This window comes from Aethalodelphis obliquidens, unplaced genomic scaffold, assembly GCF_003676395.1.
Source record: "Aethalodelphis obliquidens isolate GAN/ISIS:26980383/991018 unplaced genomic scaffold, ASM367639v1 scaffold44, whole genome shotgun sequence".
In the NCBI taxonomy this organism is placed as follows: domain Eukaryota; kingdom Metazoa; phylum Chordata; class Mammalia; order Artiodactyla; family Delphinidae; genus Aethalodelphis; species Aethalodelphis obliquidens.
The window spans coordinates 13,445,203-13,471,001 of record NW_020837988.1 but is presented as its reverse complement, the minus strand read 5'-3'; the positions used below and the strand labels follow the sequence as shown (position 1 = coordinate 13,471,001).

The window sequence follows — 25,799 nt, the reverse complement described above, 5'->3', positions numbered from 1 at the left end:
TGGCTGAATGTTGCTAAACAACAAAAATAGCCCAGCATCTGTTGTCATTGCAGGGCTGGGACGTTATTTCCAAGGGGGTCACCCAAGTTCCGTCAGCAGCCATTAATAAAATACTAACAGGATACAAATGGGGACTTGCACTAACAGTAAAATAGCAAGTTCGCACTGAGGCACACAATGGATTCTGGTAGGTGGGAGTCATACAGACACATATTCTCTTAAATTTATTCTTAGTCAAGATGAAAAAAAGAGAGGGCTGCATGAAGGCACTTCTGGTTTTGAGAGAAAGGTTCTGTGCAGAGATGAGCTGTCCAAGTTTCAATATGCACTCAGGGAGGATTGATGGAGCATTTTCTTTGTGTTAGACCCCAAAGGTACAAATAAAACACAGCTCCTGCAGAGGGGGGGAGACAGGCTGGGCCCAGGCCTGGCCAAACAGGAAGCCAGAGGTGGCTGCTGCATTTTATAGGCCAGTTATCGTTGGGTGGTTCAGCCTTGTGAGTATTTTGCTGCCCAGATTGATGGCAGAGCTGGGGAGATAGGAGACTACATTGAAATTGAGTGGCAGCCGGGGTTAACCACGGGCCCCAAGCAGTAGGGACTTCATTTTGAGACCCGCAGTAAAGAGTCCAGCAAGATGTGAAAGCAAATTGAATCAACACAAAGACAGATGGAAGTGTCCCAGGTCAGTGTGGACTTAATAAATGTTTGTTGAATGAATGATTGAATGACTCTCTTCCACATGTCACCCCATCTATTGCTCACCTCAGATTCTTTGTAGTAACGTTCTGGAATTTCATCGCAGGCAATATCGATAAAGCACACTTCTCTCTCCAGATCTTTGGCTTCATTGTCAAAAATCTGAAAGAGCACAGCAACAGTATCAAAGGTTAGTGATAGTGGGTGAGATCCTCAAGGTGCCTGCAAGTTGGCCCAACGGTGCCTGAGGCGGAATAACTCCCCACAGAGCATCTTCACATGGCTCAGTGCCCCCGGGGAGAGCTCTACGCTGCCGCCGAATGTGCAACAATCACGAAAAGGTTTTATTCATCGCTTACATTTTGTCACACCAGAGGCAGGTGTAGCATCAATCACCACTTGGTTAGGGGAAGAAGAAAAACAGGCTGTTTTTAGTAGTTCAAGAGTGAAGAAATAAATCTCTTCCAAAAGTTTCTTCCAAAAAGGAAGTCTGCTGATTTTTGGCAGTTAATCTAAACAGGGGGAGGGAAGAGGCTAAAAAGGTTCTGGGTAGATAGGAGACAAAAAGCAGTAATACAGCCTGAGATTTAGAGAAGAAAAATGTGGGGTTTTTTTTTCATTACAATGTTTACATATATTTAATATTAGAAATAACACACACTCATTGAAGAAAATACAGATAAACAAAAAAGAAGAAAATAAAGATTGTCCATAATCCCATTACCCATTGTCTTATTCTTGATCATTTAAGAGCATGATTTCCTTGGTACACACAGTGGTAAGAAGGTGGAGCTTGAAAAAGTACTGAGATGGCTTCCTGCCAAGCTACGCTTGATTCCACTGGCCCAGAATGTCCAACACTTGCAAAGAAATATGTAAGACAGTGTTTCCCTGGTGGCGCAGTGGTTGAGAGTCTGCCTGCTGATGCAGGGGACGCGGGTTTGTGCCCCAGTCCGGGAAGATCCCACATGCCGCGGAGCGGCTGGGCCCGTGAGCCATGGCCGCTGAGCCTGCGTGTCCGGAGCCTGTGCTCCGCAACAGGAGAGGCCACAACAGTGAGAGGCCCGCGTACCGCAAAAAAAAAAAAAAAAAAAGAAATATGTCAGACAGCCACATATATAGATGTACACTCTAGTAGAAAGATTAAGTTCCTCTACTTTTTCCCATTGCCACTTTTTCTGATCTAAAGGGATACACTTCTGAAGGATAGTAAACAGATTAAGTTTGCAAATCACTTGATCCTTGGAGAAAGTCTTAACTGTAGCCCTATCTCACTGTTTAGCTAATTCCTACAAGGGAATCATCCACTAACACTAGTTAAATCTGACTCTCTAGAAGAGAATGAAATATTTTGAAAGAACAGAGTGGTTGACGCCGAAGAACATTGTCTTGACACAAATTTGGAGCCTATTAATAACACACTCTCCTGCAGGAGAGCATCTGGAGGGCTCTTTACAAGTTGAAACTCCTAGTCCTTTCCAAATGCTTTCTGAATAATATCTGTGCTGATTATTATCTGCCCAGTCTGCTGTTTGCTCTGTCACCAATTTTCTTCTATAATGATTAGATACTGGACTCTTCAGATTTATTCAAGATTAACTCCCCAGTCTGACTTGGGGAGGCCACTGCATTTTCCATAAAGGCAGAGAAAGACTGGTTCCTGTATCAGCTCTGACTCCTTCCATGGCCAGTTGAAGTCAAGAGCTTGGGGACACTCTCAATGTGTTTGGGAGGGACAGGTTGATTGCTTTGAGATGGAATGGAGAGACGGAAGGAAAGTAAGTTCAAGGTTGAGTGGAGAAATAAGTTGTGAAATGAAACACTGGGTCTCAGGGTGTTTGTGTGTTTCTCTCTCTTCGCCTGAATCTCTTTTAAAGTGTGTGCAAGAGAAGACATGTGCCTCATTAAGAAAACAAAACAGAAGGGAACGCCCCAGAGGCAAATGAGCTGCTAGAGAGTAAATTACAAGAGAAGTTAGAGAGCTTTGACATCTATTGGTGGTAAAATTTATGGGACTGAAAGAAGGGAAAATGAACAGGGGTTAAGGGAGTTATTGACAGATTAGGTGGCTTTTCCTAATTTAATTCAAATACTTTTGGATCACCCATTATCACATTGTTACATTATTGCCCTTCTGCTCCAAGTTCACCCTTAAGTCTCTGCTCTGAGATAACAGACTGGACCCTGTAAGCACTTCTCCTTGACAGCGAGTAGGACACTAAGCCATTTATTAGGGGGACCCTGCAGGAAGAAGGGTGCTTCTCTTCCTGGTCTGAATCTTATTCCTGCTGCAGAACCTGTTGGGGTGGGGGTGGGGGGGAGGACGGGGACATGCGGTGCTGCTCTGTCCCAGCTGCATGCCCGGAGTACACAGTTGCCTGGTGGCCTCGGAGTCCTGGCCTTCAACGTGGCCCTCGTGATTTAGGCACCATGTGTGCCCGGCCTCGCACTGCCAGTGGTGCCCTGACCCTATATACCTGCCCACCAGTCTCATCTCACCTGAACCCAGAGGGCTGTTTTCTGCTGCCCAGCAACTGTGGACAAGCTCTGGTCCAGGAAACCCAGCAAACTTCTCTGCCATCCAGTGGGCTACAACCACAACTCCTGCAAGGAGGTCTGAACTCCAGCCATGGAGGTGGACCCCTTTCAAGTTTGTTCTTGCTTGTGTCTACTCCCTTAGCCTTTGACTTCTCTTTACATCTTTATGGTTACTCCAATCAAAGTTTAATAATTCCTTATATTACTTATATACTCTTCCTGTTCAAATTATTGTGTGGTTTATGCCTCCCAATTGGGCCCCAACTAATACCTCCACTGCATACAAAATGGCGCCCTTGGCTTTGGGGGCTGCAAAGATAAGAAGGGCTGAGTTCTCTTACCACCAAACCCACCAGTTTGCACCAGAAAATATCTCAGATGTAATATGGCAGCCATGACACCATCGCAGATAGGCAGGAATGGTGACACAGATGAAGGCCCACAGAGGTTACACAGTTTGCCCAATGTCACAGAGCAAATCAGCCATGGAAAATCAAATCAAATCCATATCTCCTTCATGTACTCTCTCCATTATATTGCTTTACCTTTCTACTCTGAGTTTTGGGCCCCAAAGCCAATAATTTATGGCATACATGGTCACTGGATACACTGAAAAATGTAGACACACCACATAGAGAGTGGAGTGTTGGAGAGAAACTCAATCTAAAGCCAAAATTAATTGAAGTGTCTCAGAATCTGACATTGCTAGAAGAAACATTGTAAAAAAAAGAAAGGCTGAGTTCCTGCCCTTAATGAGTTACCATCTAGTGGGAGAGACAGACTGGGAAGCTACTCCCCAAAATATAAGATGGAAGAAAATATTTGCTACAAAAGAAAGAATAGACTGTCAAGCTAGGGAGAGGAGTCATTTATGTTGACTCAACAACTACAAGGTCAGGATAGTATTATTATTTCCAGTTTCAAATGAGAAAACCAAGGCTCAGAGAAGTAAAAGAGCTGCCTGCAGTCACACAGCCCATCGGTAGAGAAGCTCAGATTCAGGGCAAGTCTCCAGGCTTCACAACCAGACTCCTCCAGGGATAAAAGGCTGCCTCTTGGCACCCAACCGAGAAGATAAATATCAATCAAGAGTACTTCCTATTTCTTTCCAGAAAGATGAAACTGGACTCTGATTCTCTTCCTGCTACCGAAAAATGTATGTCCTGAGTAGCTATTATTGGGAACTCCCCAACGACTTGGAGCTTTTCTGCTGAGGCTGCAGTAGAATCTACCTAGGTAGCTTTCAGTTCCAACTCTGGACTCCTTCTTCAATATGACACTTAATTCTTGCATCCAAGTCCATGAAATACCAAGCACCTTCACAGTCAACGTTTCAGGGTGAGGACCTGAAAAAAAAAGCTACAAAAAAATCAGTTTGAGGACCTCAACATCTTCTTCAGGCTGGAGATGACAAAGAGTCTTAATTTCCAATAAATAATAAATCTCCCAATGATTAAGAGCCTTTAGGAGATGCTCGTAGGTGCTCAACACATGACTGCTGAATTACCGGAAGACATCAGCTTCTACTTTCCAAAGAAGAACCTATGGCACGAATATTGCTTACTGATTGATCTCAGATTCCTTTCATGAACCCAAGTTCTATTTCTTTGCTGGTAAGCACCCTAACTTTCTATAATCCCCAATATAGGGCTCAACATAGAGTGGAAACCTCATAGTATTGGCTGATGGATCCCACAATGGGAATCAGGACAGCTGAGTTTGAATTCAGTTATCACCTCTGTGTAACCTTGGGCAGGACCCAGCACCTCTTTTGGGTCTCCATATCCTTATCTGCAGAATAAAAGGCGTCATCTAGATGGATGGGTAGCAGGGAGCTGTGAAATATCCTGGAATTGTACCCAACGTCTGAGGAGATGCTTTCTTTCCGGAGAGAGGGTTTGACCACTTTCATCTGATTATCAGGGAGATCTATGGCCCCAGTGTGGCTGAGATCAAGTGACCCACATGACCACTAGAATTCTTTCCAGTTAAAATGTCGGTGATGGTGAGTGACTTGCGGGTCATGTTAGGCTCCTACATCCTGTTCTTTGCCCTTTCACCCACATGCAGCTGACGTGGGTGGTGCACAGAGGGGCTGCAGCAGGGAAACAGGAAGTGGCAGTGGTCACGACGTAGCGTAATCAGAGGCCACAGCGGGGGTAAAACAGCCTCATCTTCATCCTTAGTTTAGGGCATGATCCAGAATTAAGCCAACACTATTACAAACAGAGGCTTAGCCAGGCCCCAAAGGAAAACAGCAAGATTAACTATTCATTGGGGCTTCCCCAGTGGCAGCCGCAGCGGCAGCGGCTGCCGGAACTCTGGTCCAACCACCAGCTCTTTGAGGTGGAATGAGATCTGCTGAGATAGTTTAGGATGAGACACACCTTAATGTTGATACATTAAGCCAAAGCTCCACCAGGATCTCACCTGACACAGGTGCTGTGTACCTTCATGCTCTTGGGAGCTTCTTGGGCGGAATTTGTCCCTTTTTGAGATGGGAGTTGGGTTTGGGAGTCAAATATGGTACTTCCCCTATATCCCTTATAATAATGTTCCCATCTGTGGTTATTTATCAGAGACATACCCACCCACGAATCATCTGTAATGGATTTCAGTGCCAATCTGGTTGACTCTTCTGAACTCCACCCCCCAACTACACAATGAACACTCAATAAACAAACTCCTTTTAATATGAACTAAGCAATATTACAATGAGAAGGCAAATCTCCTGAGTAAAAACTATCTTAAAGATTCCAAAATGAAAAGGGAGTAATTTTCCCTTTTTTGTAAAGCATTATGAACATTAAGTATCAAGCATCTTTAAAATCTCCATATACTTTGACCTGGTAAATTTAAGCTTTGAGAATTCATCTTAAGAATATTAAATAAACGAAAAGCTTTAGGTACAAAGATTTTCACTGTAACATTAATGTAACAGCAAGAAAAAACAGAGAGAGAGGGGGAAAAAAAAAAAAAAGCAAACAGTCAAAATATCCCAGTATGGGAGAATGGCCAAGGAAATTATGATAAATCCATTCGATGAACTATTATGTAGCCATTAATAACTCCATTCTTAAAAAAGATTTTCCCAGGAGGGTAAACATGGGCGTGGGTAGGATGGAGAAGGGGACATGCCCCATATTTAATACAGACAGATGCTGAGTCATGTGGTTGTAACTCAGAAGGGAAAGGTACATTGATAAATATGGAATGTGTTTTAATGACGCACTAGATTTCTTCCTTGAACAGGGGTGCCTTTCTAGATTTTATTTAATCTCTCGTTTTGCTTTTAGACGTTTCTGGATTTTGTGATAGCCCAGCCAGGGAGAGCACTGTGTACAGCAGCTTTTCAGAAATCCACAATCCTGGGAATCATGGCTTCTGCAACCCCTTTCTCTATAACAGTAAGTTTGTGGTTTAAGATCCAAGTTTAGATGGGAACTGTCTGTACTTTCTGCGCGATTTTTCCATAAACTCAAAACTGCTCTAAAAAATAAACTCTATTATTAAAAAAAAAAAAATGGGGGGGGGGGGAGGAAGATCCAAGCTTAGTAGCTGTGTGGATTTTATCTTCCTGCCATCTGTCCAAACTACCAAGGATGCAAGGTAGAGGTGGCTGATTAGTAGGGATTTTGAGAAAAGTCTATTAGTCGTCTCATTTTATGCTTCACATATGATTAAGGGGACAAAGAATCCCAGCTAAGCTGCTGTTCTGCTCTAACTTTTTTTTGCTGTACTTGGGACGTTTCAGGGGGAGGCAACTGACTAACAAAGAATAGGTTCAGCAAGAAGGAACACTGGAAGCAGAATTATTGTTTTAACAATGCTTTCATTTCAGCGCTCTGGATTTGCAAAGTGGACAACTGATTTGGTGCAGGGCAGGGGATACGGGTCCCTGGTTCATACATTCAGCATATGGGGCTAGAGTCGGTTCATGGTTCTATTGATTATTCTCTCACAGTACCATACCTGGTAGGAGAGCCTGAAAAGCACTTATGGCTGGGAAAAAAAATAGTCCAAGTTATTGACAAAGACAACCATCATTTAATTACCCCATCTCTACTGGTATTCCCACCGAGAACATTTTCACGCCTACACAATACAATCGTGACTGTTTCACAAATATGTAAGCTATATGATCCAATCCAAGAATATGCGACTTGTCTTCTCCATCGCCATTATGATAGAGATAAAAAAGGATGGTCTTCTTTGGTCTCTTGAAAAACATTTCTGCTTCTTTCCCACCCCCATCCGCAGAATAGAGTTGGGTAACTTATTTGTTCTGAAGGTGGACCTACTCAACGACAGTGCTCTGAAGAGAAGACACTAGGCTTACAGCAATCAATAAATCAGCAAATACTTATTAAGCATCTGCTATGTGGTCAACACTGTGCCTCTTAAAATGTGTGAGATAAGCTCCATTTTCAAGGGGCCTTAGGATTTTGTAGAAGACTTGATTCAATGCAAGATTTAATTAACAGCACCATATAAGATATAATCTGTTACTAAAGTAATAAGTACTAGGGCTTCCCTGGTGGCGCAGTGGTTGAGAGTTCGCCTGCCAATGCAGGGGATATGGGTTCGTGCCCCCGTCCGGGAAGATCCCACATGCCGCGGAGCGGCTGGGCCCGTGAGCCATGGCTGCTGAGCCTGCGCGTCCGGAGCCTGTGCTCCGCAACAGGAGAGGCCACAACAGTGAGAGGCCCGCGTACCACACACACAAAAAATAATAATAATAAAAATAAAAAATAAAATAAAGTAATAAGTACTAAAAGGTATGTATCAGACAAGAAGTACTCCAGTCCAAATTCAGCAAGGAGGAATTACATATATATATATTCTTTTTCAGATTCTTTTCTATTATAGGTTATTATAAGATAGTGAATACAGTTCCCTGTGCTATATAGTAGGTCCTTGTTGATTATTTTATATATAGTAGTACGTATATGTTAATCCCAAACTTCTAATTTATCCCTCTCTCCCCTTCCCCTTTGGTAACCATATGTTTGTTTTCTATGAGGAGAGACAAAAGTTTAGAAGTTAACTTTAGGGGCTTCCCTGGTGGTGCAGTGGTTAAGAACCCACCTGCCAATGCAGGGGACACGGGTTCAAGCCCTGGTCTGGGAAGATCTCACATGCCACGGAGCAACTAAGCCCGTGCGCCACAACTACTGAGCCTGCACTCTGGAGCCCGCAAGCTACAACTGCTGAGCCTGCGTGCCTAGAGCCCGTGCTCCGCAACAAGAGAAGCCACCGCAATGTGAAGCCCGCGCACCGCAATGAAAAGAAGCCCCCTGCTCACTGCAACTAGAGAAAGCTGCGTGCAGCAACGAAGACCCAACGCAGACAAAAAAATAAGTTAAAAAAAAATTAACTTTACACGAAAGCTAGTGCCATCTCGTCATTCACAAAAAATAAAATAACTCAGCACCTTTAGTAAGGTGTTGATCCTTGTTTTTTATTTTGGACTCCCTGCCCCTGAAACAATCTTTTTTAAAATTGATTTTGGGGGGAGTATACAGTTCTATGAATTTTAACACATGTATAGATTCTTGCAACCACAACTACAATTAAGATTCAGAACAGTTTCACCACCCCAAGAAACTAATTTATCATCACAATTTCCCCACACCCCAACCCCTGGCAACCACTCATGCGTCCTCCATTCCTACAGTTTTCGTCTTTTCAAGAACGTCTTACAAATGGAATCATACAGATTTTAACACTTTGAGACTGGCTCTTTTCACTCAGGACCATGCCTTTGAGATTTATCCTGTGGTTGTGCAAATCGAAGCTCATTCCTTTTGCTTACTAAGTAGTATTCCATTGTATGAATGTACAGCAATTTGTTTATTCCCCCATTAAAGTCTAGGGCAATTACGAAGAGAGCTGCTAAAAGCATTTGTGTGTACACAAATTTTCACTTCTTTAGGGTTCATACCCAGGAGTGGGATGGCTGAGTTATAGGGTATTATGTTGATTCTTCTTTATGAGAAGAGAAATCAATACTCCCATAGTGAATTGACTAGTGCCTCCCCCAAATTCATGTCCACCGGGAACCTCAGAATATGACCTTATTTGGAAATAGGGCCTTTGCACATATAATTAGTTAAGGATTGCTATGGACTGAATGTTTGTATCCCCTGCCCCTGGCCCCCAAATTCGTATGTTGAAAACAAATGCCCAGTGCAACAGTATTAGGAGATGGGGCCTTTGGAAGGTGATTAGGTCATGAGGGTGGAGCCCTCAAGAGTGGGATTAGTACCCTATAAAAAAGACCCCCCCAAAAAAAGACCCCAAAGAGCTCCCTAGACCCTTCTACCATGTGAGGACACAGGGAGAAGTTGGCAGTCTGCAACTCAGAACCCAACCATGCCAGCACCCTGAAGTCAGCCTGTCTTCACCAAGTGTCACGAACAACTTTTTCTTTAACATCAGCCAGTGTTGGAGATTTGTCCTTTTCCTTTCTCCACCCACCTTAAAGCTTGCAGAAAATTCAAAAACAGGCAGGAACCTGATGATAACAGTAGAGACAGAAGGACAGGAATAACGCAGGGCACTGCTCATCAGTGAAGTTTAAAATAAAAAGCTGCTGATAAACATACCTGGGGCTGAGAACACAGAGAGATATAAGAGGAAAGGATGCCTGGGGAAGGGGCAGGGAGGAGACCTAAGGGTCAAAGGGCATACATAACACAGTAGATATGAATTCACAGTGTGCTCCCTGTGAGGGAAAGAATACTTCTTTCAATTCCCGGATTTGTGTCTAGAAAGAGCGCTGGCAAAAACAGTGGAGGGTTGACAACCATTTCGTGCTGTGACCTGAAGTCCCATGCAGGAAAACAAAGATGAACCCTGATTCATTTGGGTAATCAAAGTGACATGGTGACTGAGGAGAAAAAGATTCGGACTGGCAAAACAGTGTTCTTGGAAGGTGCTCTGATCATGGTAACTAATTAAGAAAGGAACAGAAAAGTACATTAAAACAACCCAGTAGGGTCACAAATGCTATGACTCAATTCATTTACTGAAAAGGCTTTAATGGCACAAAAATGCTTCTAAGTTACGGTTCCCAGGGCAGCTGTAACAAGGCTCTTTTCATAAGCTTGGTCTGATTTCAGCACAGAACAGCCTCGATTCAAATTCTTCCTGTGGCCGCAGCCCCCTTTGGACCCATGGGCTGTGTCATGAGATCAAGCCAACATGTCACATGGGTACATGTGGGTACTGGCTCCTTACACCCAAGAATGTGTATAGTTTCCCTGCAGTATGATCAATAATGCTTCCTAAAGTAAGTCTCAGAAGCCGAGCTTAAAATAGTTTCAATTTCTCCTTGTTCCTTCTGATTTCAATTCACAAGGTGGCCTCTGGGAACTAGAACTGCTGGTTTTCCTGCAAGTTGACGAATGGCTATTTCACCTGGAAATGCTCACGGGCTTGCGACGGGCCAGCCCTCAATAGCCTCAGTGTGTGAGGTTTGCTACGTCAAGGCGACGTTGATTCTGTCCTTCTCGAAAACTTCTTTGAGTCCAAACAATGAATCCTTTGCACAAGAAGTAATGTGCCTGACACCTGTCCTTTTCTTTTCCCTGAGAAGCTACTGACTCAGCCTTAAGGGAAGGGACTAAAATGCTGACGTAGGTGGCTTGCTGAGGCCTGTGCCTGGTGGGGCGGCCACACTGGGAAGTCAAAAAACAACGCGGAGAGTCCTGGAAGAAGGCTGCCAGTAGCCTTACTCTCAGAGGCCACAGAGGTTCCTCCTCTGGTTCACCAAACAAGCGGCCTGAGGTGCTTCAGGGCCTTGTGTCTCCTTCTAGCTCATTCCTGGCGTGCCTCTCTGGGCAACACAATGGAATGGACACCGGCCCAAACCCACTTAGGATTCGTGATAGATTGCATCTACTGTCAGAAAAAACAAAATCAAGGAACAAATGGTTACATTTTCCTGGTAGGTTGTGTTTTGTTTGGTTTTTCCTTTTGTGTGGACTGGTTCTAAATACCTCCCAAGGCAAAGTCGGGGAACTAGGCAAGGCTTCTGGCTGAGCTCCATAGACCTGCCCCAGGCAGCCGACCGGAAGGCTCCAGAAGGAGCTCTCCAGGCGTGGGTAAGACAGACATGGGCCAGGAGATGGGAGGGGGCTGCTTCCTGAGTGCTACCCAAGGTCATGGTGTAATTAGGCCCCCGTTTCTGTTTACTTCTTTATTATGTAAAACAGAGTCAGAAAATTATAGAGAGAGGAAATATAGTGCAGTGGTGATGAGCCCAGACTGCAGAGTCAGCAGACCTGGGCTCTGCTGCTCGGCTGGGTGACCTGGGGTTGCTACTGAGGACAAGTAGACCTCACTTTTCCTCATCTGTAAAGAGCAGTATTAGTTCCTCCCTCATCCAGTAGCAGCGAGGACACGATGACATAAAGCAGTGATGACAAATGGAAATGAAAATGGAGTAATCACAGTTCAGGCGCACAAAAATGAGTCGGGTGGCCATTGAGAATCTGGTCTCAGACACATCTCTGCACCCTGAAAACTTGAACTTTCTTTGAACTGTACCTGACCCAAGGACACCTCCAGCCATATTCAAAACACCACCTGCCAGCTGCAACCTTATGGTCTCAAGGTCTCCCTTTGTCCCCATGCAACCATTTCAGACCCCAACCAATCCTTACTTAACAAACACCCTTAGTCCTTGCCAGCTCCAATTATAATTCTTGAGGAACCATTCATGTAGCTGACCGTAACCTTGTGTTTTTTTGCCTTCATAAGCCTCCCCCATTTTGTAGTCCAGTGGAACACAATTCAAATGCTTCTTTGAATCTGTGCCTCCCAGGCCACAGTGTTAACAAATATCCAATAAACACCTTTTTATTTCACCTAGGTCTCTGTTTCTGGAATTTTGGTTAATGGAAGGTAAAGCCCACTTCATTTGGACCTGGTTAAAAACTTATGGTTACCAAAGGGAAAACGTTGGGGGGAGGGATAAATCAGGAGCTTGGGATGAACATACACACACTACTATATATGATATTGGTAACCAACAAGGACCTACTGTATAGCACAGGGAACTCTACTCAATATTCTGGGATAACCTATATCAGAAAAGAATCTTAAAAAGAATGGATATATTTATATGTATAACTGAATCACTTTGCTGTACACCTGAAACTAACACAACATTGTAAATCAACTGTATTCCAATGAAATTAAAATTTTTAAAAATCAATGTATTCAAAATTACATTCATCGTCTTCATCGCTACCCCTTTGGGCTCTAAGGTTTGAGCCTACCCTTCCTCTTGTGGTCCAAGGTAGAAACTTGGGTGTCACCCTAGGCTCTTCTTTCTTTTGTATTCTTACATCGGGGCAGGCAGTAAGTCCTATGAATCCCTCTATGTCTACCTCCATATCTCACCAATCCATCTCCCTGACAGACCTTCTATTCTCTATCTCACCTGGACAACTGCAGAATCCTTAATACCCTTTCTCTTGAGATTCTGGTTTCCATCATGCATCCATCCGTCTGTCCATCCACCCATTCATCCATCCACCTATATACACCCACCCGTGAGTTTTCTTCCCAATATGCTAGCATGGTTTCTTCACTGCCCCTGGAACATAGTTTATGGTGGAATGGGCCTAGGAGTCAGAATATCTGGGTCTAGGGCTTCCCTGGTGGCGCAGTGGTTGAGAGTCCGCCTGCCGATGCAGGGGACACGGGTTCGTGCCCCGGTCCAGGAAGATCCCACATGCCGCGGAGCAGCGGGGCCCGTGAGCCATGGCCACTGAGCCTGCGCGTCCGGATCCTGTGCTCCGCAACGGAAGAGGCCACAGTGGTGAGAGGCCCGTGTACCTCAAAAAAATAAAATAAAAATAAAAATAAAAATCTGGGTCTAATCCTGGTTTCATGAGTTGTGTGTGCCTAGAAACTCCTCCATGCCTCCATTTCATCATCCAGAAGTAAGCAGGACCAGTCAGGGCCAGGTGAGATAACCAGGTGTGAAGGGGCTTTGCAAACTCCAAAATGCTACACAAATGCATGGAATTAGTATACCTGTTTCTACCTGTCAACTCACACTGCCTAGAATTCCTCCTTTCTCTCTTCCTTGCTCCAGGCAGGCCCCACTCACCCCTCTGAGCATCAAGCTTCCTAACAACTCACCCTTTCAACTTTCCACACCCTGGCTCTTGCTCATCCCTTTGCCTTAAAGGCTCTTCCCCACCCTATCTGCCTGGCTCACACCAACTCATCTTTCAAGGTCATGCCAAGCTGTGCCAAGCCCTTCTTGATCACCTTTTAGTAAAGCAACAATGTGTATAATTCATTATGTTGGGTAACATTTGGTTATGGTTAAATCCCTGGCCTCCCAGAAATCCCAATGCATATCTCCCTGATGGACTTGCCAGGGGAAACACTACCTATAGTAAGTGGTTTGTCTCAGCTGTTGCTACGTTGATTAAATTAGAGGCTTATAAGTCATTAACACTCAAGGAAAGGTTGAACAATTATCTTTCAGCTCCAGGCTTTTGAAATCTCTCCACGTAAAGCCAAATCAAGCAAGTGGCAACAGACTCATTGTGATTTTTGTTTTAAAAACTATCAAACTGGGGAATCCAGAGGAAATGTTCTGGTTTGGATAGCCGTCTGGACATGGAAGATGAAATAAACTTGACAGGTGACAGCAAAAGTCTTTTATTTCACTGAATTCTGCAAATCAGGACTGGTAGCACCCCAAGGGCTCTAGTAAGAGGATGGCCACTGCTTGGGTCCCATTAAGTGCCCCAGCACTATGAGCCCATGTGGTCCCCAAGGTAGTGGGCAAAAGGCTGTAACAAATGTATCTCATTCATCTGTGTGTTCTTCAATCTTTTAATGTCTCATATATAATCAAAGCTCAACAGTTAATTTTTTTGTTTTCTTATATTTTGCTGTTTTGGAACTGAACTGTTGCACTAAATACCACCAACTTTGAGTTTTGTTTTGTTTATTTTTTTGCGGTACGTGGGCTCTCATTGTTGTGGCCTCTCCCATTACAGAGCACAGGCTCCGGACGCGCAGGCTTAGCGGCCATGGCCCACGGGCCCAGCCGCTTCGCGGCACGTGGGATCTTCCTGGATCGGGGCACGAACCCGTGTCCCCTGCATCGGCAGGCGGACTCTCAACCACTGCGCCACCAGGGAAGCCCCCAACTTTGAGTTTTAACATTAGCATTTGTTTGCTGGTAGTTGGTTCATTTTGTTGACCGCCAGCAGATGACATCTTGTTAGCCAACAAGTAGTAACAGATGTCAAAGTTTAGAAAAAAAATTGTGCGAGGAAAAAGAAAAATTGAGAAAAATCCCATCCGTGAAATTTCCTTCTTCCTGCAAATTAGGAAAAATAACTGCAAAACTTTAGACGCTGAATCCCTAGGTCAAAGAATAGTTAGAGACTCATGCCTCAAAACCAACGACAGCAAGAGCCTGAGGGGCAACTTAAGAACTTTCCAGCATGTTCTAAATAGCACTTCCTATACTTTAATGTGCACATAAATCACCTGGGGAAACTTGCTAAAATGCAGGTCTGGTTCAGTGGGTCTAGGGTAGGGCCTGAGGTTCTAATAAACCTCCAGGTGATGCTTAAGATTCTATAAACATGTGGTATTTGGGGAATATGTTTGAGGCAGGGAGTATGAAATCAAGAAACTGTAGAGGGAAGTAGTGGTCAGATGGATTCCACCCTGGCAATGGAAGCCACTGTGAAATAATCAAATGTGGGGTCTACATGGATCCCCTCAGGCAGCTTTGTGGGAGATGGGTTTAGTGAGAGATGGTTCTAGAAAAGAGATAAGCAGTTGAAAAGAAGAAGATAGGATGGACGTGATATTTAGGAGGAAAACCGTCCAAATGGAATTCTCTAGCTCAGCAACTTGGGTACAAAAGGTAAATGGATGGAGGGAATTTGGCCTCTTTTCCCTCAAATCCCATCAGACCCACTTCTGCTCTAAGTGAGTCTGTTAGGGCTCCATCAGCAGTTTGCAGAAGTTAGAGGCCACCTTAGAAGTCCTGCCACTCCTGCTTCGGGATTTTCCCTGTGCTCTCTCCCAGGGGGACTTCAGATCAGGGAGCCACTATTCCTTCTTCAGTCCTAGAACACGTCAGCCTGAACCCTCAGCCCACACAGAGCCCTCACACTGGGCCGCCAACTCTAGCTCTGTGATAAACACAGCTGGGAAAACCAAAGGAGGCCACAGTCTTCTCAAAGGCCAGAAAATAAAACACAGGGAAGACACACATGTTGGGGAAGGGCATTTTGAAAGTCCACCAAGACCCAGTGTCACTTCTATAGAATTTCTACCAAAGATGCCAGTCCGAATCTAATCATGAGAACACAGTTAGGAAATCACAAGAAAAAGGGACATCCCCCAAAATGGCCTGTGCTTTTCAAGATGTCAGTGTCATGAAAGACAGAAAAGTTGAGAAATTGCTTCAGATTAAAGAAGTCCAAAGAAAGTAACAACTAAATGTAACGTATGTGCCTGGATGAAAACACAAATCATGAAGGTTTTTATGGTTGTTCACTATAAAAGACAATTGGCAAAATGTAAATATGACTCTATATCAGATAATAGTATTGTATCAATGTTAAATTTCCAGAATTTAATCACTGCACTGTGGTTACATAAGAGAAGTCCCTGTTCTTAGGACATGCACACTGAAGTCTTTAAGGGTGAAGGGTCATGACGTCTGCAACTTACTCTCAAAGAGTTCTGGAAAAAATAATAATGTGTTAATATTTAGGGAGAGAGACAAAGCAGATGTAGAAAAATGTTAACCATGGGTGAATCTAGAATCGCTGTGTTATTCTTGCAACTTCTCTGTAGGTCTGACATTTTTTTAAGTTAAAAGTTTAAAAAAAAGTCACAACCAATCAATAGTTTCGCTGCTTTGGAGAAAGCAGCTAAAATGCCAGAAGAAACTGTTAACGGGAAAACCGGGTATGGTGTCCAGTCTCAAGAATTACCTGCAACAAAAAACCTCCACCTGTCTGCAGTGGTCCAGCTCTGAGCAGTGCTTGGTGCGTGCCCTGGAATGGGGCTGGCCGGTCCCATGGCTCTCTTAGAAAATGCTACCTCGGCTCTGCGGCATCATGAAATCCCGGGGCTGGCTCCCTCTCCCGAAATCTCAAAAGGCTGCATCCCACAGGGAGCACCTTGTGAGAAAAAAGCTGTCTTGAAAGAGGTCCTAATGGGCCCTATGACTGACGCTCACCCTTCCGGGGAGCCGCTTCCACAGGCTTCCACCCCCTGCACGTTTCTTTCCTAGAGCTCCTAGAGCTCCGTAGGGCAAGAAGGTAGCAAACCCAATTTTTGCTCAAATGGAGCTTCCTCCAACTCCAAGTGAAAAATGGACCTTGCTGGCCACTATTTCCCTGATGCAGATAACATACCCCATTCTGCACAGGGGCCAACCAAGGACAGCCGAGGGGGTGCCGGTTGCAAGGGTTTCTGCCAAGACCATTTTAAGGTCAAACAACTGCCGAATTTTCAGACAGACAGCAGTTTGTTTCTATGCTTATCTGTATTCGCAGGAGAACCACCTGAAAAAGGGTTGCTAAATAAGTTCTCTTGCACCTTTCCTTTTTTTTTTTTGGTTCTTTCTTTCTTTTTATTCTTTTTTTTTAATGAAAAGAAAAGAAAAGAAAACGTCTCCTGGCTCAGAGCCTAAAATCTCTTACTTGTGATGCTAATCTCTCCTCCCTGGCTCCAAGCCACTTCTGCTGGCTCCGTGCCTGTTTAATATCGTGGCTGCTGAGAGCAGGTTGTGTCAGCGTTTCCATTATGAAGCTCAGCTTCAAAGATGTTTCTGAGATGGATGTACAGTCTTCCAGGCAAAGGGTCCTTATTCTACACCTGGTCATTCAAGCGTGGGCCAGGGGCCCCCAGCCTGCGTTTACATACCTTTCCTCTTCAGGGCCACTTGGCTGAATATAAGGGTGTTCCTTTGAGCTTTTTAGAAAAGGTGGTTGTCAATGCAATGCTTCATTCTCCAAACATCTCTTTGAAGGCATCCGAATTTGGGTTTGGGTAAAAAAAGGGTCACTTGTCTTAGTAATAAAAAAAAAAAGAGAGAGAGAGAGAGAAATACCATGTTGGGTGTTTGAGGAAAGAGTGTTTTCCCCCAAGGCTTGATAAAGAAAACATTTTTATCTGTTACTCTCTTCTCTCATTTCTCTCCATCCCATTTTTCATGACTTATGTAAGACTTGTTTACACATTGAAGACTTGTTCAACCAAACTACTGAATAATTCCCTCATTTATCCCCCACCACCCACTGTTCCATTAATTCAGATAGCCAGTTTAGGCAGAAAGCTTCCATCTGATGCCTTCCCACTGAGGTCCACTCTGGCCACAGGATCTGCTTCTTGGCAGCTGAGGTGGAGTGTGGAAAGAACAAAGAACACACAATCAAAAGACTGAGGACCTCAGTTTTGTCTGTTATTAATTGTGTGGCCTTGGGCAATTTATTTAAACATCTCTCAGCAGCAGTGCCCTCATCTGCAAACTGATTATAACCATATCTACCTTGAGATGTTGTGAATGTTGACTGAGATTAATACACAGCACAATGCTCTCAAGTTGAAATGTTAGGTGTCAGGCTTGAGTGCTGGTACCTAACAGGAGCCCTGTGAATGCTAGCTGAATTCACTAGATTTCCTGGTAACTGCAGGAGCCATTTTCCTGTCTGGCGCTGGAGGGGTTTTCCGACCTGGTTTTAAGAGCTGTCGTCCTGCCCATTACTTATTATTTTATTGTCCATTATGACTCCCAGGCACAGCCCATAACAAATACAGGAGTTTACTGTACTACCTTCACTTACCACTAACATAATTGGGAAGGAATGACAGAAATACATGAGCCCACTAATGCAATTTCTCCTAACTAAAATCTTCATTAAGAAAAGTCTGGGAGGTTTTCAGGATGAATGTGCAAAACAGAGGAAAGTCACAACAAACCCAGTGAAGACTCCCCAGCCTCGAGGACAAGGTCTGTCCCCAGGCTGGAAGGCGGCTGCCAGTTGGTAGGTGGCATATATCCAAGGTCTCGCCCAGACTATGGAAAATCCATAAACAGTTCAGGACAAAGGCTTTTGCAGAGCTCTCTCTCTGCGTGGCGAGATATGCTGAGTAGTTTTGGCTGTGGGTATTTTGAGATGTCCTTTGGCACTGGATCTCAGCTGAGAAAGGCACGTGGGGACTTAAAAGGTAGGGAAAATAAACTGTTCAGACATTGGGCTCTAGGAATAGAGTTCTCGGTTCAACTCTGTTCCTTCAAGGAGCCCTTTGGTTTATCATTGGCCTCAATTTATTTTTAACTTATTTCCTTTGCCTTTATCTCTGAGGACATTCTCTCTTTCCCACCTAGATCTTCTTTTTCTCAGAATCTGATCATTTTTATCCCCTTCTCCGTGTGCCACCAGCATCCCGCTATTGGCTGAACATCCTCACCTTCTAATCCCAAGGTATCTGATTGGAGCCAGACTCAAGATGACCCAGCTCTGTCCCACCACTCATACTGGCAGATATACAAAAACTGAACACATGGTTGGAAAGCAATTTCCCTGACTCTTCCAGTTGATAAACTTTCCTTATAAGGCTCTAAACCTCTGAGAAAATTCCTACTAATAGAGTTTTTTAACAAGCCAAGAGGACAAAGGATATCATTACCATGACAATTCCTTTTAGGAATATTTGCTGCCCTGCAAAACTTCGAAGGAGAAAAGAAAAGTGTTTTTGGACATTGCTTCTATAACATGGGAGGGACTATTTCCCTTTCCTCACTATGAAAATTTAAACCTTCAACCAGGCTTAAAAAACCCAGGCAGCAGATTCCACATACAGTCTTATAACTCTATTTTTAGAGCCAAAGAGAGCATATTCGTTATATGAGAGTTGGTGCTTTGAGGCTAAACTAACCCAGAATCAAGTTCCAGGTCTGACACTTGCTAGTTCTGATCATGGGCAGACCACTTGCTCTCGTGAAGCCTAAGTTCTCAGCTGTAAAATGGGGATGATGATAGTTGTGAGAATTTAATACGACCATAGCTACAACAGGTTAGCAGGATGCTGGGCTCATGCTCAGTAAATATTCCGGCAAATAGCCACAGAACTATCATCATCATCGCTAGCCATTATCCACATCACTTTCATGATGATGATGGTGGTGGTGATGATGATTACTATTATCACTATGACCCTCCACTCTTGAAGAAGTTACTTTTGACTCTGATTCTGGACTTTGGAGCCTGGGGAAAAGGTGTGAGAGGACTACTGAATTCTGTGATTACTGCTCAGATTACTGGCTCTGGTTAAGAGGTGGCCCAGGGTCTGTCACGTAGCAAACACCACAGCCCCCGTGGGTTGGCACACATCTGTGATAAGCTGGGCATGAAGCACAAGAGATGTCCTCCCTTAGGATACAGAGCTCAGTATTGAAGAGGCAGCATATTCAGAATCACTAATCAATCCACTTCCAGACAATGCTTGGGAGAAAAGTCAAAAGCCCATTAAAATTCCTAGACGTTAGTGGTCACTTGTAGAATCATTGGCACTTTGGGGGACCCTCTTCCTTTCAGGCTCATGCTTTCTAGCCACATGGTCATGCTGACTGGTGTTAGTTACAGACCAGTGATCTGGACACCCCTGGTGCTTCACTTCCCGGAACACCGTGGACCGCATTCCAGGTTCTGCTTTATCCCAACTCATGTCCACGTCTCTGTGATCTCAGTGTCCATACGGACAGCCCAGGCAATGCCACAGGCTCAGCCTCCTAACTCCTTTTTTACTTCTCCTCCAATGACCTTTACCTCCATTTCACCTCCTCCCCACTTCCTCTCCCTCCCCAAACCCCACCCTGGTCTTGAATCTCCTGGAATTAGTCCACTTTTGAAATCTGAAAACTCTAGGCACTTTTTTTCCAACGTCCAACTCAATCCTCTCACTCCTGGTACTGCTTCTCCTTGACCTGGTTGAGCTCTCTGATCCCTGAGAGCCTCCACTGGACTCAAGGCTCACGATGACCTTCACTTTCTCACTCCACTTTTCCATACCCTGCTGAACCCACACTGAAAGCGAATCCTGAATCAATTCCACCGTTTCCTCTTCTGCTCCGACAGGCAGGCTGCAGAGCACAGCTGGGAAAATGACACCAACACATAGTAAGGCTGGTGGCACAACTTATTCAAAATTTCCCAAATCACCAGACTGCCAAAGCTTTCAAGTAACCCTTTTCCCCTTCTGGAGTTGGTTCCTTCATCCATTTCCCATTCAGGTTATCTTTGACCTTGATCCTCTTCTAAAGCCCTCTTCCCTGTCTCCTTCCCTTTCAGTAGATGACCTTTCTTCTCACATTACTGGAAACTAGAGGCCATCAGGTGTGAGGCCGGTGACTTTCCCTTCCCCATAGACATATCCTTACCTGCCCTGCTCTCTGCCCTTTTTTTTTTTTTTTTTTTAAGGGGCTCATGAAGACCACTTACCCCCTGACTTCTGGGAACAGGCCCTTGCTCTTCTACTTCTAAACTCTCACTTGCCTGCTGGCTCCTTCCTCTCGGTACTTCAGTCAAGAGCTGATTTACAATGTTTTATCAATCAGTGGGCCCATGTTTGTTTCTTGTATCGCATGCCTTTCCCTGGGTTCACTTTTTAAATATAGCCCCTCATTAACTTCTTTTTAAAATTTTTTTTAATTTAATTTTTATTTTATACTGGGGTATAGTCACTTTATAATGTTGTGTTAGTTTCAGGTGTACAGCACAGTGATTCCGTTATAGATACACATATATATCCATTCTTTTTCAGATGCTTTTCCCATGTAAGTTGTTGCAGAATATTGAGTAGAGTCCCCTGCGCTATATGGTAGGTCCTTGTTGATTACCTACATTTTACATATAGTAGTGTGTACCTGTTCATTTCAAACTCCTAATTTATCCCCCACCCCCGTTTCGTCTTTGGTAACCATAAGTTTGTTTTCTATGTCTGTGAGTTGTTTCTGTTGTGTAAATAAGTTCATTTGTATCATTTTTAAAGATTCCACGTATAAGTGATATCATATGATATTTATCTTTTCTGTCTGACTTACTTCATTAGTATAATAATCTCTAAATCCATCCATGTTGCTGCAAATGGAAATATTTCATTTTTTTATGGCTGAATAAGATACCATTGTGTGTGTATATATATATATATATATATATATATATATATATATATACCACGTCTTCTTTATCCATTCATCTACTGATGGACATTTAGGCTGCTTCCATGTCTTGGCTATTGTAAATAGGGCTGCCAGGAACACTGGGGTGCGTGTATCTCTTCGAATTAGAGTTTTTGTCTTTTATGTATATATGCCCAGGAGTGGGATTGCTGGGTCATATGGTAACTCTATTTTTTGGTTTTTGGGTTTTTTTTGAATTTTATTTTATTTTTTTTATACAGCAGGTTATTAGTTATCTATTTTATACATATTAGTGTATATATGTCAATCCCAATCTCCCAATTCATCCCACCACCACCCCCTTCCCCCCTTGGTGTCCATACATTTGTTCTCTACATCTGTGTCTCTATTTCTGCCTTGCAAACCGGTTCATCTGTACCATTTTTCTAGATTTCCCATATATGCGTTAATATACGATATTTGTTTTTCTCTTTCTGACTTACTTCACTCTGTATGACAGTCTCTAGATCCATCCACGTCTCTACAAATGACCCAATTTTGTTCCTTTTTATGGCTGAGTAATATTCCACTGTATATATGTACCACATCTTCTTTATCCATTCATCTGCTGATGGGCATTTAGGTTGCTTCCATGACCTGGATATTGTAAATAGTGCTGCAATGAACATTGGGGTGCATGTGTCTTTTTAAATTATGGTTTTCTATGGGTATATGCCCAGTAGCTGTGATTACTGGGTCATATGGTAATTCTATTTTTAGTTTTTTGGGTTTTTTTTTGCGGTACGCGGGCCTCTCACTGTTGTGGCCTCTCCCGTTGCAGAGCACAGGCTCCGGACGCGCAGACTCAGCGGCCATGGCTCATGGGCCCAGCCGCTCCACGGCATGCGGGATCTTCCCGGACCAGGGCACGAACCCATGTCCCCTGCATCGGCAGGCGGACTCTCAACCACTGTGCCACCAGGGAAGCCCTATTTTTAGTTTTTTAAGGAACCTCCATACTGTTCTCCATAGTGGCTGTACTGTTAGCTATTTATTTTTTAAAATTCTTTATGCTTCTGTGCTATAAACTGGGTTGTATTCCTCAATACTGTCTTCCAATTTACTAATTATCTCTTTAGCTGCGTCTAGAGTTTGTCTTATCTATGGAGTCTTTCATTTCAGCAACTGGGTTCCCAAATTTCCAATCGCTTCTTTTTCAAATCCTCAGTCACTTCTTTTTGTTTGTTTTGTTTCTTAATTTCTCATTCTTTTATTTTTATTTTTAACTTTTTTGCCTGTGCCATGTGCAGCTTGCAGGATCTTAGTTCCCCAACCAGGATTGAACTGGGGCTCTTGGTAGTGAAAGCGTGGAGTCCTAACCAAAGGACTGCCAGGGAATTCCTTCATTCTTTTAAAATGGATATTATTTCCTTATTTCCCCCTTCAAGCAGCACAAACATACTATTTAAATCAGATCCATCTATAAATTTTTTAATTTGCATTCAATTTGTGTTTTGATTGTTGATCATACTGGTTGTCTCTTAACAATTGGTTTGGGGGTATTTTTGAGTAGTAAGCTTCTCTTTCTTATTCTTTTTTTTGGTTGGTGCTCTGTTTCTCTGTCTCCAACCCATCCCCCACTCCTTGCATCAGTCTTTAGGTTTTACAGTTGCCTCCAAGAGCAAAACCAGTTCTTTTATGCCGTGGCCCAGGCAACGGTCATAGAAGATGCTTTCAGTTTCCTTTTACCAATGGAGATGCTTTCAGCCTCTTCAAACACTGAACCTGGCTCTGGTCCTTTGTTTTTTTTTGTGTGTGTGTGTGTGTGGTATGCGGGCCTCTCACTGTTGTGGCCTCTCCCGTTGTGGAGCACAGGCTCCGGACGCGCAGGCTCAGCAGCCATGGCTCACGGGCCCAGCTGCTCCGCGGCATGTGGGATCTTCCCGGACCGGGGCATGAACCTGCGTCCCCTGCATCGGCAGGCGGACTCTCAACCACTGTGCCACCAGGGAAGCCCTGGTCCCTTGTTTTGCATGAAACACTTTTAGTTCCATTGCCTCATAAGACCCACAAACACCTGCCCCCAGACTCACAGACCAGCCACTCCATGCATCCCAATCCTCCTGAGTTTCTGTCCTGTTTCCACAACTCTAGCTATATCATTTTGTTTTCTCTTTTTGTATTTTATCTGTTATTGCTAACTGTTTGGAACAGAGGAGAGGCATTTGAACATGAACTTGTTTTCCACCAAGATGGGAAGTCTTCCATAGGCTTCTCACCTCAACCCTGAGTCCCATTCTGATTCAATTTCTTTTCTTCCTTTCAGAGCCAACCATCTCAAAATTCTTCTTTGGTACAATGCAAGCTGGGTTCCACCACTATCATTTCACTCGTTTTCATAAAGGTCACCAATGACCTCCTTATTGCTCAATCTCACATGACCTTTAAGTTCTATCTTCTTGAACTCTGTTGCTACTGTCACTGGTGACACTTTCTTTCTTGGCATTCTCTCTTTCCTGAGCTTTTGTAACCTCCTAGCTTCCCAATTCTCCTCCTAACCTCTGAAGGATCCCTTTTCTCATCCATCTTTATGGGATGCTCTTCCATTTCCTTCCCCTTAAATGTCAAAACTCCCACAAGCTCCATTCTTACCCCTCTTCTCTCTTTACTCCTCACATATCCTTTGGGTAATATCCTCTATTCCTATGGCTTCAAACTACCTTTGCTTTATGACTTTCAAATCTATATCTCTAGGTCTCAGCTTTGGATTTATAGGTCCAATTTCTTACTGGTTATTTTCACTAAAATTTCCATAAGCACTTCAAACTCAGTTGGACCAAAACTGAACTCATCAACCTCTCCTAAACTACTTAAAACAATTCCTTGTCTTAGTTGGTGGCACTACCACCAATCCATGACAAAACTCTGAATCATCCCAGACCCCTGAGCCAGTCGTCCCAACCCATTCCCAAATCCAATTAGGTACCGATGCTCCTCTCTCTTCCTAATTAATCCTCTCCCATTTCTTCTGTCAGTGCTTTAAATTTTGGGCTGCATTCTCTCTCATCTGATCTACCGCAAGTCTCCTGTTTTCTCAGCTAGTCCCTCCTTGCATGATCACCCTGCCTTTCTTTTCAGTCTTGTCCTCCACCCTGTGTTCTCTGGAATACCTATCACATCATGCTGCAATGACAGTACTTGCCTCCCCAAACTGACAACTCCTGGTACAAAACAGATGCTCGACAAACATTTCCTGTATAATGAATTAATGCATTATTGAGATCATCCTCTCCTTTCAATGCAAAATAAAGGACTTCTCAGATTCCCACTGGGAAGTTACGACAAAGGGATCAATGAAGAAAATTGGTATTTACTAAACCTCTATTACTGGTAGGAACTGGGATAGGTGGTTTATATCAATTATTTGGTTCAGAACATTATCATTCTAAAACTGATCCAAGGGGGTAAGGAAAATCCAGGGGGAAGAATCTTTAAAACATAAGAATTTACTGCAGCTCTAGGGAATAAGGAACACCCAAGGGAATAGTCTTTAAACCAGAAGACTTTACAGCCTTGTCGGTTTAGAATAATGATTGGGAACAACACGAGTAAATCTAGGTCTGTTGAAAATGGTTACAACTCCATCTCTCAACGCTGGTGCTCACTGCCCTTGAGACACTGTCGGACTCTTCCGACAACTTGGCAGCAGGAGAAACCTGTTAAAGTCCCTGAATCTTTTGACCAAAGAACCACTTCTTGACTTTGTCCAGTGTAACAAACACCTGTTATCTGTAGGGGCACTGGCTTGGTACAAGATAAAGCAAACAGAGTTGGAAAAGTCCTTTACATTGGACATTCCTGTTTGTACATTGAGTAACGATAAGTGTCACCCATTGTACATTCTGTTCCTCAACACCCCATGGTGTAAACTTACAAAGTGTGTGCTAGAAGGCAGTTTTCAGGGCAGCTAGACAACAAATCTGGCACAAAAACATAACTCTCAAAAATCTCTACCCAGAGGGAGTAACTAATTTTTATCCTTAATTGTATAAGAAAGAATGTTTTTCCCAATAGTAAGATTTTTTGAATAAAATCTTAGAAATCTTGGGAATTCCCTGGCAGTCCAGTGGTTAGGACTCTGCGCTTTCACTGCTGAGGGCGCGGGTTCAGGCCCTGGTCAGGGAACTAAGATCCCACAAGCCTCGCAGTGCGCCCCCCAAAATATCTCTGTGTGTGTGTGTGTGTGTATGTGTGTGTGTATATATATACATATTTATATATATATGTATCTTAGAAATCTTAGAAAGAAGAAGCAATGCAATGATACGAACTCTTAGCCAAAGCAGAATATTAAGTCACCCTGGGTATC

The 25,799-nt window shown here is 43.6% G+C and overlaps 1 protein-coding gene across 5 annotated transcripts in view; it reads right to left on the bottom strand.

Annotated features, from left to right (window-relative positions):
* Positions 1-25,799, bottom strand: part of PITPNC1 (phosphatidylinositol transfer protein cytoplasmic 1) — a 256,038-nt gene that overhangs the window by 43,955 nt on the left and 186,284 nt on the right. For all 5 annotated transcript variants that reach the window (XM_027081162.1, XM_027081160.1, XM_027081158.1 and 2 more), the window contains one exon: positions 766-861. In XM_027081162.1, the coding sequence (XP_026936963.1) occupies positions 766-861 (96 nt within the window). The remainder of the gene's footprint in view (positions 1-765; positions 862-25,799) is intronic.